The 17463-nt window shown below is 43.7% G+C and overlaps 1 protein-coding gene across 2 annotated transcripts; it reads right to left on the bottom strand.

Annotated features, from left to right (window-relative positions):
• Positions 1-860: 860 nt before the first annotated feature.
• Positions 861-10134, bottom strand: LOC307235136 (U4/U6 small nuclear ribonucleoprotein Prp3-like). 2 transcript variants are annotated; one of them, XM_080007125.1, is made up of 17 exons: positions 10003-10134; positions 8681-8847; positions 8437-8570; positions 8062-8229; positions 7166-7252; positions 6255-6523; positions 6012-6130; positions 5718-5905; positions 5391-5557; positions 4869-4951; positions 4613-4756; positions 4424-4523; positions 4157-4270; positions 3955-4073; positions 3724-3801; positions 3559-3614; positions 861-2593 (listed from the first exon to the last, which is right to left on the bottom strand). In XM_080007125.1, the coding sequence occupies exons 2-17, from the start codon at positions 8823-8825 to the stop codon at positions 2444-2446; spliced, it is 2121 nt and encodes a 706-aa protein (XP_079863251.1). In that variant the 5' UTR covers positions 8826-8847; positions 10003-10134; the 3' UTR covers positions 861-2443. The 2 variants fall into 2 exon arrangements, with proteins under 2 accessions (XP_079863251.1, XP_079863252.1); XM_080007126.1 differs by having other exon boundaries at positions 6255-6520.
• Between the last annotated feature and the right edge of the window lie 7329 nt (positions 10135-17463).

The raw sequence follows: 17463 nt of genomic DNA, 5'->3' as shown, positions 1-17463 counted from the left end.
TATACATAATTACCCTATCCCATATACATAAGTCTATTCCCTTTATCTATTCTATTTAATTCTATATATTTTATTCTATAGTATTCGACTTACTGCATTACATTTTAGGAATCAGTTAGTTGGTCTAGGGGAAATTCCTAGGTAGCTACTGTGTTCAGTCTAGAACAAATTGTGTGTAATCCCTGGGTGTGTTGCATTGACATTTCACTGCATATATGTATGAAAGTATGTATATGTGACCAATAAACCTCTTGAATGCTAGCTAGCTCTGCGCTTGTTTCGCAGCTCTGGTTTCGGAGTGACTCGCTGTCGACGTTACAGCTGGGAGAACCCCCAGCTGTAATTTTGACAGTATAAAAAGTCTTCTTCCAATCAGATTTCAAGGTAATGTGGTTATTACTTTGGGAGCCTCAGTTTAGGCAGCTATGTTCTTCAGCGGTCCCATGTGACTCCTAGTGAGGAAAAGGCACTAGCAGATAGCCATACTGACCATCTTTTCAAGCAAGTTTGTGAACTGAAATTCAGGCTGAAGAGTAACTTTTACGAACGTGGTGATAAGGCGGGTAAATTGCTGGCCAGGCAACTGAAACAAGAAGATGCTACTGTAGCTTTATAATACCAGCAATAAAAACTACAATGTTGGGGATGTGGTGACCAGTGCCAATAAAATTAAAGTATTTCAAGACTTTTATACTAGGCTTTGTGAATCAGAAATGATCCCATCACCAGAAAAGCCTGATGACCATTCCACAAAAATTCATCTTCCAAAACTGTCAGGAGACCAAACAGTACAAATGGAGGAAGCTATTAAATATTAACTGATGTATATACAGAACATACTGATTCGGGAAACTGCCGGACACATTTAATGAGGCTCTGATAACATTGATTCCAGAGAAAGACAAAGACCCCGTTGCACCGTGTAGCTTCAGACCCATTAGTTTGATAGATGTTGATGGTAAAATACTTAAAGTGCTCGCACCAAGGATAGAGTATTATTACATGTAATACACACGGACCAAGTTAGCTTTGTTAAGCGGTGCTTATGGTCAGACAATGTTAGACATGTTACATCCTTTTTGGTGTAGCTGTAATGGGGACACACCCAAGGCTTTTTTCCGATGGGGTGGAATGGCCTTTCCCCATACATACGCTGATAATATTTGGCTTTGAAGAATTCATAAAATGGGTTAGGGTGATTTAAGCGTTTGTTGTAACTAATGACCCGACATCCCCCTCCGCCCACCTTACAAGGGGTTCAAAGCAAGGAGATCCTCTGTCCTCTTTGTTATAGTTCTAAAACCGCAACAGCAGCACTGAGAGCAGACAGACATCACGGGTATGGGGTGGGGCTGTGAACGCAAATTATTTCTGCACGTAGATAATATCTTATTACTGACCGACCCTGGTAACTCCATACCTTTCAATCTTAACAAGATCAAGGCATTTCCAAAAAATCTCTGGGTATGAAATGAAATGGCACAAGTTGGGGGCTACGATTGTATCTAGAACGTGTTTTCATTCAGTGGTTTCTACTTTCCAAATTCAAGCGGATTCCAGTGGGCACGAAATACATGGGTTTAAGATTGTGTGCAGATTTGGAGAATATTATTGAAATCAACTTTCTACCATTACTTCAAGGGATAAAAAAAAAAAACCACTATCTGAAAATGTGGAAAGTAGTTTCTCACCCGGTGGAGGCAAACTAAATAGTATTAAGACAAACAAGTGGTAGTGGTAGGTCCACAACTTAACTACATATTAATGTTACCACTACTTGTCCCCAATAAGATATTTAAACAATATAATCAAATTGTCAGACTCCCTATGGAATAGGAAAAGGCCAAGGATCAGCTTTAAGAAGCTGTGTACTACAAGGGAAAGGATAGAACAGCCCATACCAAACCCCCCTAAATTATGTCTCAATGGTGATAAAACACTTTTACCAGTGTCACCAAAGCACAATTCAGACTTATACTGACTGAAGTTGGATTATTGCAGCAGGACTTGTTTTGCGGAACTCGACAAACACAAAAACAGCAGAACTCACTGAATGGGTTCAACTTATGACTGTAGAGACTGCCTCTGTTTAACACTCAATACCAGCAAGTCTGGGATCATTGCTTCCTGCACATTAAGGGCTTGCTGCAGAATCCAAGGCTAGATATCATCATGGCAGGAACTGTATGATGTATTTAAATGGGTTCATTTGTGAGGTGGGGGGGGGGGTGTAATCATATTTCTTTATATAATTAATATTAGTAATTATTATTATGCTGCTTTTCCTTTCTGTTTGGGTGTTTACCTCTGGGAATGTTGACTTGTATAATACTGATGACATAAAAACATTTATGAGTCATGTGAATGTAGAATGACCGATTGAAAAGAAAATTTTATAAAAACTTAAGTGACAAAAAATAATTAGAGCTCTTCCAGCAGGGATTCAGTCATCTGAGCACTCCAACACACTATGGCTGAGCGCAAGATCCCAATACTGTTCTACGTTGTGTTTCTTGAAGTGTTCTCTGGCCATGTTTTCTGTGGGGCACTGCTTGAACTTCATCTCCCCAAAACAACGCTCCTTCAACGTACCCTGTAGAAAAGTGAAGCAGAGGTTTTAGATGAGATTGCAGTCATGAGGAAGGACGGATATCCGCACACTGAAAATGACCAGTAATTTATTACTGCAGTGTTCTGGTCAAACAAACCTTTATTAAGGACTGATTGGCACACAAAACATAGATGCATTGTCCAAGTTCCATTGCACCAATGGAGTACCCACCACAGTACATAGTCAAGTAGGCCAGGACAAACACCTTGCATTATCAACTCATTAATAGACCTCTGCCAGGAGCAGCATTGCAAAAGTCAAACCATCATAGCTAGATACACACACGCACGCACACACGCACGCCTTGTAATAAAATTGTCAATTATTACATTATAAGCATAATTAGGATAATATTGTTTATCATACAAGTGAGAAAATCCATTCAAGAGTGTTTTTGACAGTGCAGAAATACTTTCCCCATGATGGAGACCTGAGTAGGCACGTTTCGGACTGCACATTCAGAATGCTATTAGTAATTATTAATACCTTTACATGTCAAACCGAGCAACTGATGACTAAAACAAAGTTACTGTAACAAGAAATGAACAAAACAGTCAATTGAATGGAACACTAACAAACAGTCTTTAAATGTTAGCGCTCCACCCCATTGTCTTGATGTTGCTATTGGCAAGACTCATGACTGATGAAATACCTTGTCAGACTGGTAAGCAAGCAAAGAGTGTAAACCGCTCCCCTGGTACTTGCGCGCACAGGACTGTATCCCTCCCCATTTGCCCCTCCCTGACACGCTGGTATTTTGAAAATGTGACCGGGCCAATGCAACAATGTTGCACCTGACAAAGATAATAGTAATTATTTAATAGAATTTGTTTTCTTTTTCAGTTACTATTTGCGGCTTTTCAAATCTAATAATTGTATTCAAGCAAATCCATTGTGTTATAATGAAATAAATGATTTAATATTTACTTCAACCAGCAGACACTCACCTCCCATATCAACCAGCACTTGTTGTTCCTTTTGGTGTCATCGTCAGCATCTGGATCTGATCAGGGAGAAAAAGAATACGAAAAAAAAGAAAAGAAGAAGTTCAGTCAGCTTGCCACGGACAGGAACACTTGATATACAGCAAAGGAGGAGATTTAAAGACTCACCATCTCTTTTTGAGTTGTGTTCTTCCCATTTCACTCTGTTCAACATCAACCTTTTAAACTTCTTCTGGGATTTAGGCCCTTAAAAAAAAAAAAACCAATAGAAATAATAAGACTGGGTGTACAGATTCGCTCAAATGAGTCGAATTTGTGAAAACAGACCGCTGACATTCACCAAGGAAAGCCAGTAGACACAAGCTCAACGTTGATGTTTTGTGTGCGCTGAATGCTTACCTCCTTCCACGACCACAATGTTGATATCTTTATGCAGGACCACTGTGCCCGTCAGATAGAGCTGGTTGGCGTTGGCCTCCACTTTAAATTTCTTGGCAGGATTATGCAGGTTACGGATCCTGTGATTGGAGGGCAAGGGAAAGGCGTCACAGACAGTGACAGGCACCAATATATGAATAGTCCCCCCCTCGTACACACATACCTGTACACTGCAATATGGACACCATGACTGAGGTCTTCCTTTAGCTTCTTGACCTTCTTCTCCTTCCTCTGCTCAGCTGTGAGCTTGCGGGCAGCGTTGGCCTCCTCATGAGCTCTGAGTGGAGTAAAAAGATCTTTAAAAGTTTGCTAAAAAGGTTTTTCGCCTTACAGCCTACTTAGGAAACATCGGTATGGATGAGTATATACAAGAGGAAGAGAGAGGCTAGTGATTAAAAACAATGAGGAGATAAATTTAAAAACAACTCACTTCTGTCTCTTGGCCATCTGGGCTCTGACGTGGGCCTCCACTTTGGTGGGGTCCTGAACTGCCTCCGTTCCCAGCACTCTCATTAGGTTGGAGATGCGCACTTTTGAATGGGAAGAAACATGAGTTACTCCATATCTCATGTTGCGTGATATCAACACTGTGTGTGTGTGTGTGTGTGCGTGCGTGCACCTTTAGGTTCTGGAGGAGGCATGAGTCCTAGACGGACCCTCTCCTGTAGCTCTTTCTGGGCCTCCCTACGTGTCTGTCTCCTCAGCTTCTTCTGCTCCTTTTTTGTCAGGTATACACCCAATGTCACCGCTTTGTCTGTGTCCACTGAGAGAAAATATGGCACAAGTAACAATTAAATGTTGCGTTTATGAGCAATTACACTCCCTATACATTGTAAAAACCGTTAAGAGGGTCAGTAAAGTGTTTTGACATTTACCTGGAGGGCTCATCTGCGCAGGGTGTTCTACTAGATTGGTCACGCCAAAGAACTCCATGTCGTTTATTTGAGTTTCTGACGTTCTGGACAAGTGGGAAAAGCTGTAAGTAAGCTAGAGTAATGACCCCTGCCCTATCGGTGAATATACAGTAGATCATGAAAACCCAAGTTCATTGCCGCCACGATGCAATATCTCTTCTATTAAGATTTTCCAAGATAATCTACAGCATCCAGTGTTTCTGCAGATGACATCAACATGTAATGCAGCGTCACAGTGTGGGTTATGGATGAAGTAAATATCTAGCTCAAAATATATATATCAAGATCCCCATCACAATCTCAGTAATATATAGTCTAAAGAACACCTTTATAGGCTCCAGCCTAGACTAAAGATGCTGCACCACAGCTACTGACCAACTCCAAAAGGAAACACTGGACATCTGCCATACAGCGCAAACTTGGAGGACCAGGATGTTATGTTTTAAAACACTGTTTTTAGTGTTGTAGGGTGTAATATCTTACAGCTCCGTGCTGGAAGGAACAATGTAGGAGTCCCACCACTCAATGATGGGCACCTCCCCTTCTCCAAGCTCCTTCTTCGGAGCAATCAGAGCCAGCTTAGTAGAAGCCTGTATGCCTGTCTTCTTTGCCGCCTGGGCAATCTCAGTCTGCAACTTCTCCAACTGGGCCTGAGGAATGGAAATTTACGAATTGGAATAGAAACAACATCAGAATAGAGTTTCCATTATTATTATTATCATAAAAAAAAAAAAAGGCATACGTCTCTTTATAAGTCGGCGTTAATTGTTCAAGTGGTGGATAAAAATGTAGAAAGAGTTTCCATTAAACCTTAGTTCGGATTCTTTGAGCAATCTTCTCAAAGCGCCCCTGATCGTGGAACTTGAAGCTCCTGCGAGGACGCTGGGCTGGCGTAATGGGGACACGCTGGTCAAAGTAGGATGTGGACTCCAAGTCCTCTCCGGGTTTTTCTTTCAGTTGTTGACGGAACTGCTCCCTCTTCACGGCATGAATGTTCGCTACAATAACAGAAGAGGTTCGAAGGCAGGATCAGACGATTTGTTAAAGAGATTGATAGCGCAAAACAGATAACAATAGGGTATGCGTGATTACAGTTATACATACCTTTTAGAGTGGGCATGCGATGGGTGAGTTCGACTTCTTTGCCACTGGCATCAACAGTTCTTCCCAACTCATCCAAGATCAAAGGTGTTGGCTTGTTGATTTCCTTGGCTTCCACTTTTCTGTTCAGCACAGATGGAGAACAATCAGTTTTACACCGTCAGAAACTCCTACTATTTGATGATCGTTAGATCATGAAAACACTTCCATACTATTTTATTTGTGTGATTTTACAATGCTACTTACAGTGGAGCGACGCCCAAGTTCCCCAGTGCTACGAGGTTGTGCGGCCCAGTGTTTACCAGTGCCCCCAGTATATTAGGCTTCATGGCTAACTGGGACTGGATGCGGGCCTGCAGCTCAGCCGCCTTGCGGGCCTTCTCTATGGCATCATTCATAAAGGTTGCGGCCTGGGACGGGGCGATGGATGGGGCTCCAGCAGAGGGGGCAGAAGAGAGGAGTCTGGACACAGGAGGAGTGTCGAGTGTAGTCTGTGGCGTAGGAAGAGGCACCTGCTGAAATGAGAGAGGAATAGAGAGCACCGTTCAGAGCTGGCCGATATGGATTTTATTAGCATGATAGTTTATATATCAATATGTTTCTAAATCAGTTATATTCCTTAGAATCTGAACGACTCAACGTGAAGTTTATCACATTGACTTGTATAGTATTGTAAAATATGATATTGGACTAAACCTCTCAAATTAGTCCAGGTAAAAGCCCAATATATTTTATTTGTCAGAATTATTAGTTAATGTTACTAGGGCTGTGACAGATAAAAAACAAATAGAGCGCACGGAGCAGTGCACAGACAAAGCTCATTCACTTGCATGCACAAAGAGGACGTCTGCGCGCAACATTTCTATAAAAAAATAATACATTTCTATTGAAACACTGCAAGTTTTTTTTCCCAAATGCTAATTTTCAGATTTGAAATGCAAATTTTTCTTTTACAATTCAAATAGCATTTGAATATCAAACCACCGTTTGAAAGCCCTAATAGTCACCAGTTTGAGGGCAATATCTCTTCCATGACCAGTGAAAGAAGACAACACATACTCTTGATTGATCGCTGGCAAAAGAGCTTTTATGTTGAACCAGCTGAATAAAAAGGCTCTTTACATCCAAAATAATTGTTTACTGAAGATCTGCATTACCGGTGCGGCAGGGACTGGAGAAGAAAATCTCAGCTGTTTCTTCCTTTCCTCTATCTGTCTTGTAGCTGCTTCCATCATCTGTTTGATCTGAGGAGTGGAAATAAAGGGGAGAAGAGAAGGTATCGCACAAGTTAAACAAATATTCAAAAGCCTATGAACGACATGAATACTGAACTATCAGCATGTTTATATACACACATTTATCAGAACAAGGTGAATTACCCAACCAACCAAGTTTACAAGAGTCATTCTTCAAAGGAAATATTCAATAGAAGTTAAGTCTGGTTGGGAGAAAACAATATTTGCATGACAGTTGCAATATTGAGAATATTGCCATACATGCCATATGCCGAACTAAATTTGAACGTTAGGTTGCCTGTAAACACTGTATTTTGTAACTGGGAGAATTTGAAAATAAAATGTTTTGTTTGTATTTGAAACATAAGTATTAACTACTGTAGCAGCATGGACAAAAAATATTTTTCTTAAATATCTATACAAACAAGTCATGACTTGGATAGCTGTTAAGATACAGCAAGTTTGTCACTTTAAGTGAAACTGTCGACCGTACAATCACAACAGACAATCTTCTCTGTAACATACAATAACAAAATCAAAGTAAAATCATAATTTTATATGTAATGTGTTTAAATGGACATTAACAATCACAGGTATTGAATCAGTACGAGTGACGAACAGATATTAAAATTCTTGGCCATGGTTGAAGCCAAACGAATACCCAAATTCATTAACGAGCACCAGGATCTCCCCCCCCCAATTATTTTATACGACTGGTTTCAATTCATGATGTTTGCAATAAACATTTGAATTCCAAATACTACAAGGGAACTTGCCTTATATTAATGAACATGATGAGGGAACATTAATGAATGTACCTGGATCTTGGTAAGCATGCCAGGGCTCTCGGTTGGAGGTCCAGGAATTACTTCTGCCACCTCCACCTCTTCAAAACGAGGGACACGTTTCCTCTTTGCTGGCATCCCATCTCCCACTTCTGGTAGTTGTTTCACTCCACTAATTTCAGCTTCATCACCAAAGACATCCTATGAGAAAAAGCAGCTAGGATTAATAAATATCAGTTTGCAAAAGCAACTCAGTGAATACAAACTGTACTTTGATTTATACTACCATATTCATAGTTTTAAATCTAATAAGAAAAAAAAAATGGAGACGCTAATCACAGATACTGTATGTAATTAACAAGTTATGGATATATCTATACATATTATATATATTATATATATCTTTACCTTGAGGTCTCTCTTGCGGTTCTTTTCCCCAGCGCCTTTGCTGCCACGGATGTTGCGACTCTCCTCTAAAGCTTCAAAAAGTCGTTCCACAAAATCCCCTCCAGCTGAATCGTCCAGGAAGGGGCGCAGCTGGTCTGAATGAAACCAAGAAATAGGCTCAATGAATAAACGCAAGTCATGTGCTCCGAACAATGAAGCTGATCATTTTGAGAAAAGTATATGTATCTGATTCTCAACCACTGACCTATGGTCTTCCTTTTGTCCAGGCCTTTCCCCAAGCAATGCAAAGCTGCAGTGACGACCGTGGGCTCCGAGAAGCCCAGGACTTGCTTCACGGTGCACTCCACCCATGGCCTCAGCTCCTCCACCTCTCGTTTAGGCAAGGACATACTTTTCTATATTTCTGTGCAACTACAAATAAGAAAACACTTTAATAAAGACTGAAATGAGATTTTTAAAATAACATACAGTATGTACGCATCAACAAACTTAACAGGGAGTTCTTGTAGGATGACACGCAAATTCGTGAAGCGTTCCTCATTTTTTAATCTCCCAAATAGGAGCCTTTCTGTGTGGAGTTTGCATGTTCTCCCCGTGCTCACATGGGGTTTCCTCCACCTCATGTCAGTAAGGACCCCGACCAAAAACATGCACACAACATCGTCTGACCAGCGATGGACACTCGTCACCAGGTCCCCGGGCGCGTCCACGTATGCTGCCCACTGCTCCTGGCTGTACCCCAGAGGAAGGACAAGCCAGGATGGGTCAAATGCAGAGGAACCATTTCACCGGCCACCATCCAAAAGCATGTGCATGTGTGTGCAAGCATGTGTAGTAGTGTGGTGTGTTGCGTGACAAATAAAGACTAAAGAAAGTTTCTTCTTTTCTTTTCTTCTTCTTCTTGTGCAGCAGGTCTCGTTGAATCCAATGAGGTACATTACATTTAAATGATTACATAAAAAATAAAGGCATTAAATTCATAACAGCAGTCCTAAAAATATCAGTAGTAAGGATAACATTACTAATGGTGATAATAGTAATAGTAGTTAAAGTAGTGATGGTGGAAGTCGTTCTGGTAGTAATGGTAGGAATATATTAAAGTGGAAATTGATAAGGTAGACGTGCGTGTGCCAACGAGAGATTAGACGTTTACATGTCTCAATTATCAGTAGTAGTAACGCATCTGGTTGCTGGTGAATCTAACCCCGCAATTACATACCGTAATCACCGAAGCATCGATCCTAAAGCGCTTTCACTGCGTGGTGTAAACACTGAGAGTACGTGAGTTATTGTCTAACCTACTGCCGAACCTCCTCTAGGAATTAGGAGTGCTAGTCGAGTTACGGGGGATATTTATTATTGTAGTAAAGGGCAGACAGCGACGCTTCTGCGATAAAGAGGAAAAGTGCAAACGCTCTAACTGTGTGCATGTTGGTGACAACCGTGTTGTCGTCGTCGTCGTCGTCGTCGTGAAGAGCTACTCCTCGGATGCGGCTAGCTCCCGTTAGCATGTTGCCCCACAGAACGCCACTCACATTAGTTTCATTTCCGCTTTGTTCTACTTACACACAGGGCAATTAGCCTGGACCGTCCGCCGCTCCCCAAAATATGACGGGACAGGGAACAGCGCGTCTGCTTCAAGCTGCGTACGAAGACGGCCCGAGCGCCATGTTTGGTAGCGCCGCTCACACTCCGATCCACGACCCGGTACCGGAAGTGGAGGAGGCCGCTTCTTCGCGTGTACGAAACAGCTCGCCACCTAGCGGCCCATTGGCCGAACTGCAGGCTCTCTTCTTCTGTGGATGATGATGCGGCGGCGGGATAGACGCCGCAAAGGCGCATTGCTGTTGCACCTCTGTTGTTGTGGCCAGACAGGTCATTTGTAAAACTCCACCGAAGGAATCAAATCCTTGCGCGGAGTCCAGTGCGATGGAGACGATGAATTACAGTTTTTGTTGTTCCACAATGGTCCGCCATGAGTACGGATTCCAGTGTCGATCTGTGACCCCTGGTGCATTCCATCGAAGCATGAGTCACAGTTTCTGCCTCTCCGCAGGTGAATTTGCACCTTCAATGTGGTTTTCACCCGTTTGAATTAAAAGAGCATTGATAGTTGTTCTAAAAGCCCAGCCAACATATTCTACGTGCTTTAGCCTGCACCACATCCAGCTTGTTTAGAATGGAGGAAGCTGCTCTCCCATATGCCATGCACACACCCATAATCAATTGCAGATCTTATGATTGCCCTGTATATCATCAATAATGTTCCTCTATCCGCTCCCAGTCAGGTCCTACCAGACGTATGACATGAATGACTTTCTCACACTTTGCAAACTGCATACACCCTCCCTCCATATTTGAATGCTAGAAATCCGAGAGGCCACATACTTTGACTTTGCACCTGAAATTTTAAAACCCCATTCCTCTGCCCATGTCACTACTTCATCCAATGCATGCTGCAGTTGCTTATGAATGTGGTCTAAATGTTGACCTCTTTTCCATATGTGTATGGCCCCATCATCAGCAAACAGCGATACACCAAAACCATCTCCCACTTTACCAAAAATATCATTGATCATTATATTGAACAAAAGTGGGCTGATCACACCTCGCTGGGGGGTCTCATTATCCACATTTCTTCACAGGATATAGCCCCACCTACTCTTGAATAGTACAATTGCTCAAAAGGTACTTGATCCAATTTAGCATCCTACCTCGTACCCCAGCATCATACAGCTTGATCACGAACTTTATCAGTATCACCTCCTTCCACAACATATATGCCTTCTCAATGTCGAGAAATACACCCACGGTTGTTTCTTTATTTGCTAAAGCTGATGTCCAAATGTAGCACTAGGGCAGGGTCCATCATCCAACCCTCGAGCCACTCTGATAAGGGACAAACTATTCCTGTTTCTCAAGCACTAGTTTGCCTGTAACCATACATTCCATTATTTTACATAATACAGCTGGCAGTGCAATCGGGCGGTAAGAGCGGGTTCATTTGCTGTTTTACCGGGTTTCTGTAGAGGACAACAATTGAGCGTTCCTGTATTGTATTTATTAATGCCAATGTCTCCTCGGGCACCAGTTGGCGAAATATCTGGTACCCTGACCCATCCGTTGCAGGTGTTGCGTCTCCCTTTCTTTCCCGCCTGCTGTCCCTCACATCATAAAATTGGTACCGTAGACGTCCTGCACATCCCTGCCATACGATGCACCGAGGACGATTGCATGGCTTCAGATGGACTCCTCCTCAACCGCCTGGACGCTTTATTTCAAGCATGTATAACACAAGCTGACTCCTTTGGACCTTGTGTTTTTGGTATGAGCTCATCTGCAGCCAATGTTAGTGTGGCAGTTTCGCCACCAGGCGCCACCCAAGCAGCGTGTTCAGGGCCCTCCGGCACAGACGACGGGGGAGGGGGGGGCTGTTAACATCAGTTTATTGTAGAGAGGAGGCTAGGTAGAATTAGCCAGGAGCAGATGGAACATGTCATGATAGGGCTCCGATCCTGAGTGTGTGTGTGTGTGTGGATGGGGTTTTTAAACCTGCTGCTCATTAGCCCAACCAATGGGCAACAAGTGTGGCTGCTCAAGCCATTTCACCCCCAACACCAAACGGAGGACAGTGAGAATTCCTGGCCGAAGCTTACACCCCCCACCAAGCAGAGAATAAATAATGAAAAGAAATGCTTAAAACAGACTGACCCAGGGTTACTACACCTAAAATCATAAAAACGCCGGACTCTGAAACAGGGTTCCCATACCTCATACAAACAAATGTCCAAAAGAAAATTAACAGGTCCCCTACCAGAGGACCTGGGTTCCCCGGAGCGGCACGGTCGACCGGCCTCCTTCCACCAGGCGACGACAGACTGCCCCCTCCTCCTTTCCAGAGGGTGGGGCCTCAGGCTGCTGCACTGGCTGGTGATGGCGTGGCCAGACTGGGCTGCTGCAGGGGCTGCTTGGAGGAGGTAGCCTGGCTGCTGGATGGTCCCAGTGATGTCTGCTGGGCAGAGAAGCTAGCTGCCAGCGCTTGCCTGTGGTGGTTGCGGCGCTGCTTCTCTGCCGGCTCGTCGCCAGAGCCCCTGGATGCCGCTGCCAATCGGGGGAGAGTTGGCGCTGGGGCCGCCCATTGAACCGCTGGTGGCTCCAGGGCGCTTTCAGACAGCCCTTCCCCGTGCCGGAGCCGGCGCCCCACAATGGGTGCCACGGTGGCAGTTTCACCACCACACGCCACTAAAGTGCCGTGCTCAGGGTCGGCAGGTGCGGCTGCTCAAGCCATCCCATCCACCACAGTTAGCATTTCACAAAGTGTTCTGTTCCACCTATCCACATCCTCACCACCTACATTATCCAACCTCTGCCTGAGTCTTCCCTTTGAATTCTTTCCGTCTTGCCCTTGAGTAATTGAATCTCCTTGGCCTGGCATCCTGCTCTTTACTAGCCTCCTACCATACTCATTTACTATCAGAACATGATCACTTCCTATTGTGTATTGTAGAAGAAATTCTCCTGCATTCTTGTTAATCTGCCCACGACAAGAAAAACAAAAGTGAGAATATTAAAGATATTTATTCTGCAGAATAAAGAGAAAGATTCAGTACCGCTCCAAAGCAGTGTTCTGACCAGTCTGCTCCTGCTTCTGACGAAGAAGGCTTTATACTGATGAGAGGTTGTGTACCTTTGGTCAGCTGTCATTTACAAGACAATGCCCCCTCAATCATCCATTGATCAAATCAAATCAATCATGAGAGCTCATACGATGGGTTAACAGTAAAAGGTCACAGGTACAATCGGACATCATGCTATCAAACAAACACATAATGCTCTGTCAAGTTACCCTTGTCTCCCCTAAGGTTGAGTGAGGATGAAATGTGTTCTCATCTTTATACTACAACAGACATTGTTAGGAAGAGCCGTCTCTTCATATAAACTCTGAGAGACTCATTAAAACCCAGAGGCAATGTGTTTAAAAAGCTAGGTAACATACACAAAAGGCAATTGTCCTATATAAAACAGGTAAGACATCATTCAAATAGTTGATCCTATGCATTTTTCTCTCACAGTATCTGTCCATTATATCCCATCCCCCCACTAAGGCAAGCTCAGCTGGTGTGAATGGGAAGTCTCTGCACGATTTTGCTTCCCCACTAACTTGGAACCATGTTGGCCGACCATCATTTCATACTACACGTCCCTGTTTGTCTTGGAACTCCCCACTCCCCCAAACTGCACTATGTTGCTATAAAATCACCATCCCATATAACTGCTAGCTCGACTTTATCCATCACACCTTCCAGCTTCTCTTCCTCCAACAGAAGTCCAGCGTGGTGGAAGTCAAGTACAGAGATCTTTCCCTGCGATGAACACACTTTAACAACCACACATTGAAGCTCAGTGTTGATCTCCTCTTTTCTGTGTTGTAAACCTTTCTAAATAAATGTGACACCACCCCCAACTCTGTTTGCTCTGTCTGCCCTAAAGCATCCATGACCTGAAATCACAAAATCTTAACACGGCTTAAGCCAGGCCTCCCGTGCGCATATGATTTTCGGTTTCTCAACAAATGCATCAACAAACCTTTTTAATTCCTGACCACCGGCTGCTAGACTCCACTGCAGGACATGAAACATAATGAGGAACGCAGCAACTTTTTTATATATATATTTTTTCATGAAACATAATTAAGAAGTTAGCAACTTAATTTTTTAATTTCTTTTTTTTAATTTCCTCCTTATCTTTGCCTTGTTATTTTATCTTTTTATGCCCACTACGTAGTTGTTGCCTGTCATGCCCTAAGAATTTCATTGTACTGAATGACCTTGTGTTGTACTGTACACTTGACTAATGAAACACTTTTGTACTTTTGAACTTCTTTGAACTAATTTCATCCTCATCCGTATTGCTGCTGCAATAACCTCCCGTGTAACATCCGACATTTTTCTCCGCATTGCCTCCGAAATAAATGCAAGAAGGGCCTTCTTTTTGTTCAGGATTGAGTCATCCGGTACCGCCGAACGCAAGGATTGCCGCCTCCCAGGCCCTGCTACCTGGCTGTTGTCCTTGAATTCCTCTCAGTGCTTCTGCATATAAAACTTGACTCCCACCCATGGCCTTCCAAACACGGTTCAGCCTCAGCATGAGGGGGGCGTCCTCGAAATGCAGCCGCATGGTTTCCCTCCACGATTGCAGCATATAACATGTCCATCGCACTCTTTAACACCATGATCTTTGCCCCTCCTCCCACATCGACGTTTTCCCTTCCGTACTGCTGCTACGTGGCCGAATCTCTGACATTCATAGCACCGGAAGCGTGGTCCTTCATGCTCCTTTACTCTGAAACACAAACAGCCTGGGATCATTTTCTCCGGGAGCTTCTCTCTGAGTGCTTCAGGCACTCTCCCTCCTTTCAAATCAGCTTTTGACTCGTCCACGATTTCGAGAGACACACAGATAACCCCTTTAGCACCGCCGGCCCCAGGAGTAAAACCCTCTACGCTGTTACCGCTTAAGTTCTTTCACTTTACAGGCTTTGGTTTGTCGATCAGCTGACTCGCAGAACACCATTAACATTCCGTTTGTCAGGGTTTTAGCGTGTCGGACATCTCCTGACTCTCGTTTTACGGTATGTGATAGCTTGAAAGCCTGCACATCCATCCTTTCCTTTAACAAGCGCCTCAAACTCTTCTTCCCTCGGACTCGTTTTTTATCTTCCTGGGCTTAACCTGCCTGTGATCATTCACGATCACCCTTGCCCCTTTTTCCTTTTCAGCTGTTCCCATTCCCCTCTGCCCTTCCCGGGCCCCTCCACTCTTGACGGGCGTGGGCTGGCTTCTGGTTGGAGCAAGCTGTTCAGAGCTGGAGGCGGGAGATGGAGACCTTCCTCCTTCTTCCCGAAACGTTTTCTGCTGCGCGGCTCTCAGGCCGTTCAGAATCCTTTGTTCGCAGCGAACGATGCCCCACGACTCAATCCCCACTGCCGTCCGTCAGTTACACCTCTTTTTTAAAATTCCTTGATATTTATGCACTTCACCAATGCCTCCATGCAGCAGCCGTCCACAGCCACGCACAACCAGGGCCGCGCCACACCACATTCAACTCAGACTTTCGTCCTGTAACGGCGCGTTACTCTAATTTTGATTTTGAATAGATCATTTGCTTAATCAACAACAGGAGGCTGAAGGTAGCTTATTATTCGCGAGAATTATTCGAAATGATCAGTTCACTGTGAATGGCCACAATAATGGTATTCGGCCTGTAGATGGCTCTATTTATCTCCGTCTGTTCTGTAGAGGCCTCTATTGAGAGATTTCCAAAATGACTGATCTGTTATTAATACTCTGTATTCAGAAAATGGAATATATATATATAAAAGTTGAAGAGCTACTATATGAAGCAACCACAAACACAACAGGACAAGATGGACTGTAATTAAATGAGAAAGGCCAAAAGCGACTGTTCTTCCTGCATAATTGTCATGACTTTACTGTAGGATTTTTTAATTGTGACTTTTATTATGAATGTGACATTTTTATTATTAACCTCTGAACATGGTATGCAGACTGTGCCGTCACTTTGTGTCATCGCAATTTTTCCCCTAATTGCTTTGTTCCTCCCCACCTTATTTTCAAAGCGTGTCAAAACTCAGACACTTGGGCATGACCAGCAGTGTAACTGAATCAGATCAGTCAGAATCCGGAATTACAAGAGCTTTTAGCGTAGCATTGTGTTTTCATTTGCCTCTGAACATGGAAGCTTCGTGCCTCCTCTGCATCGTCATTGTATTAAACCCGCCCCGTAGTGGATGAACAGCTGTGATAGGCCCGACCGTGGCGAGGTCGGGTGGAGGTCTGGCTGAACGGGAGGCGGACCGGACATGTCTGCCAGAGAAAGTAAAACATGAGCTCGCAGATTCGTCTGGTTCCCAGGCTAGTGTAAATCAGTTACATTCAACACGAATTACGCCAAATGCCTGGGACTATTTCTGTGTTGGGCTTTAATTTAGTCAGTATTTATTAATTATTATTACTTTCAGTTTGTGAGTGGAAGATTTGCTCTTTTGCCGGAGTGCCTCTCGACTCCATGAGTCATTTCAACGATTTTGTCCGCTACAGTGGATTCGTTCGCTTTTGAATTTGTGATAAGTTCGAATTTCAGAGCTGATCGCTGGCGCTGGTTTACCAAGATAACAGACCTGACATCACGGCAACATGGTGAAGAACGTTCCCTTTGCATAGATCAGTATTTATTTTGAACACGTATCGCGTTGTTTTAAACTATTCTGTAGATTTGATGTGATGTTAACGTGGGGACCACCGACACGACTTACAGTTTTCAGAGTTCCAATGGAACGCAGCATCACTTCCAACAAACTTGGAGCTACCTGAACCAGAGAGCGTGAGCAGCAGCCTTTACCGATGATGGCACCAGAACTGGTGGAATAGATAACGAGTGAAACCAGCTTTTTCCACGAAAAAAGGTGTAAAATAGAAAGCACAAACACAGACAATCTAAGGAAAGCCCCTGTCCGTGCCCATATATGGTCAATGACATCATGGCAACCCCGAGCCGGAGCTCACAGTTTGTGGGTTCGAATAATGTTTTAAAATGTGCACACCGACTCAATAAAATATGATATATTTTACAACGTGTCCACTTGATTTGTCCCCTTAAGAGGGCAGAACGAGGGAAAGAGAGAGAGAGAGAGAGCAAGACGGTTCGGTAACAGTACACCAAAGAAGTGGCGGTACCGCACACCGGTGAGTATTGGCCCGCTTTGGCCACCGCTCCTGTACCGACGACATCCAGTACGGGTTTGATTAAACCGAATGTTGTTTTAAGTGTTTGCACTTAGACAATAATTTACCGTCAGATAACGCTAAAACCAAAGTGCAAATGGTCTAAGGTTGCGTGGTGTAACTCCCAGTGGAGTTACATTCAGGACACATTACATTCAGGACATGATAGCCACGGTGACAGAGACGGGCCATCACAGAATGCCCGACAGAAAAGGGTGAGCAT

The sequence above is a fragment of the Zeus faber genome (genome assembly GCF_960531495.2).
Source record: "Zeus faber genome assembly, chromosome: 9".
NCBI lineage: Eukaryota > Metazoa > Chordata > Actinopteri > Zeiformes > Zeidae > Zeus > Zeus faber.
This window is presented reverse-complemented; position numbering and strand designations above follow the sequence as displayed.

What these genes read in the sequence shown, in the direction of transcription:
- LOC307235136 (XM_080007125.1), bottom strand. Translation starts at nt 8,825, where the DNA reads ATGTCCTTGCCTAAACGAGAGGTGGAGGAGCTGAGGCCATGGGTGGAG. An exon ending in CTCAAAGAATCCGAACTAAG is followed by an intron (nt 5,558 to 5,717) that starts GTTTAATGGAAA and finishes TCCATTCCTCAG; the next exon opens with GCCCAGTTGGAGAAGTTGCA. An exon ending in CAGATGGCCAAGAGACAGAA is followed by an intron (nt 4,271 to 4,423) that starts GTGAGTTGTTTT and finishes TACTCCACTCAG; the next exon opens with AGCTCATGAGGAGGCCAACG.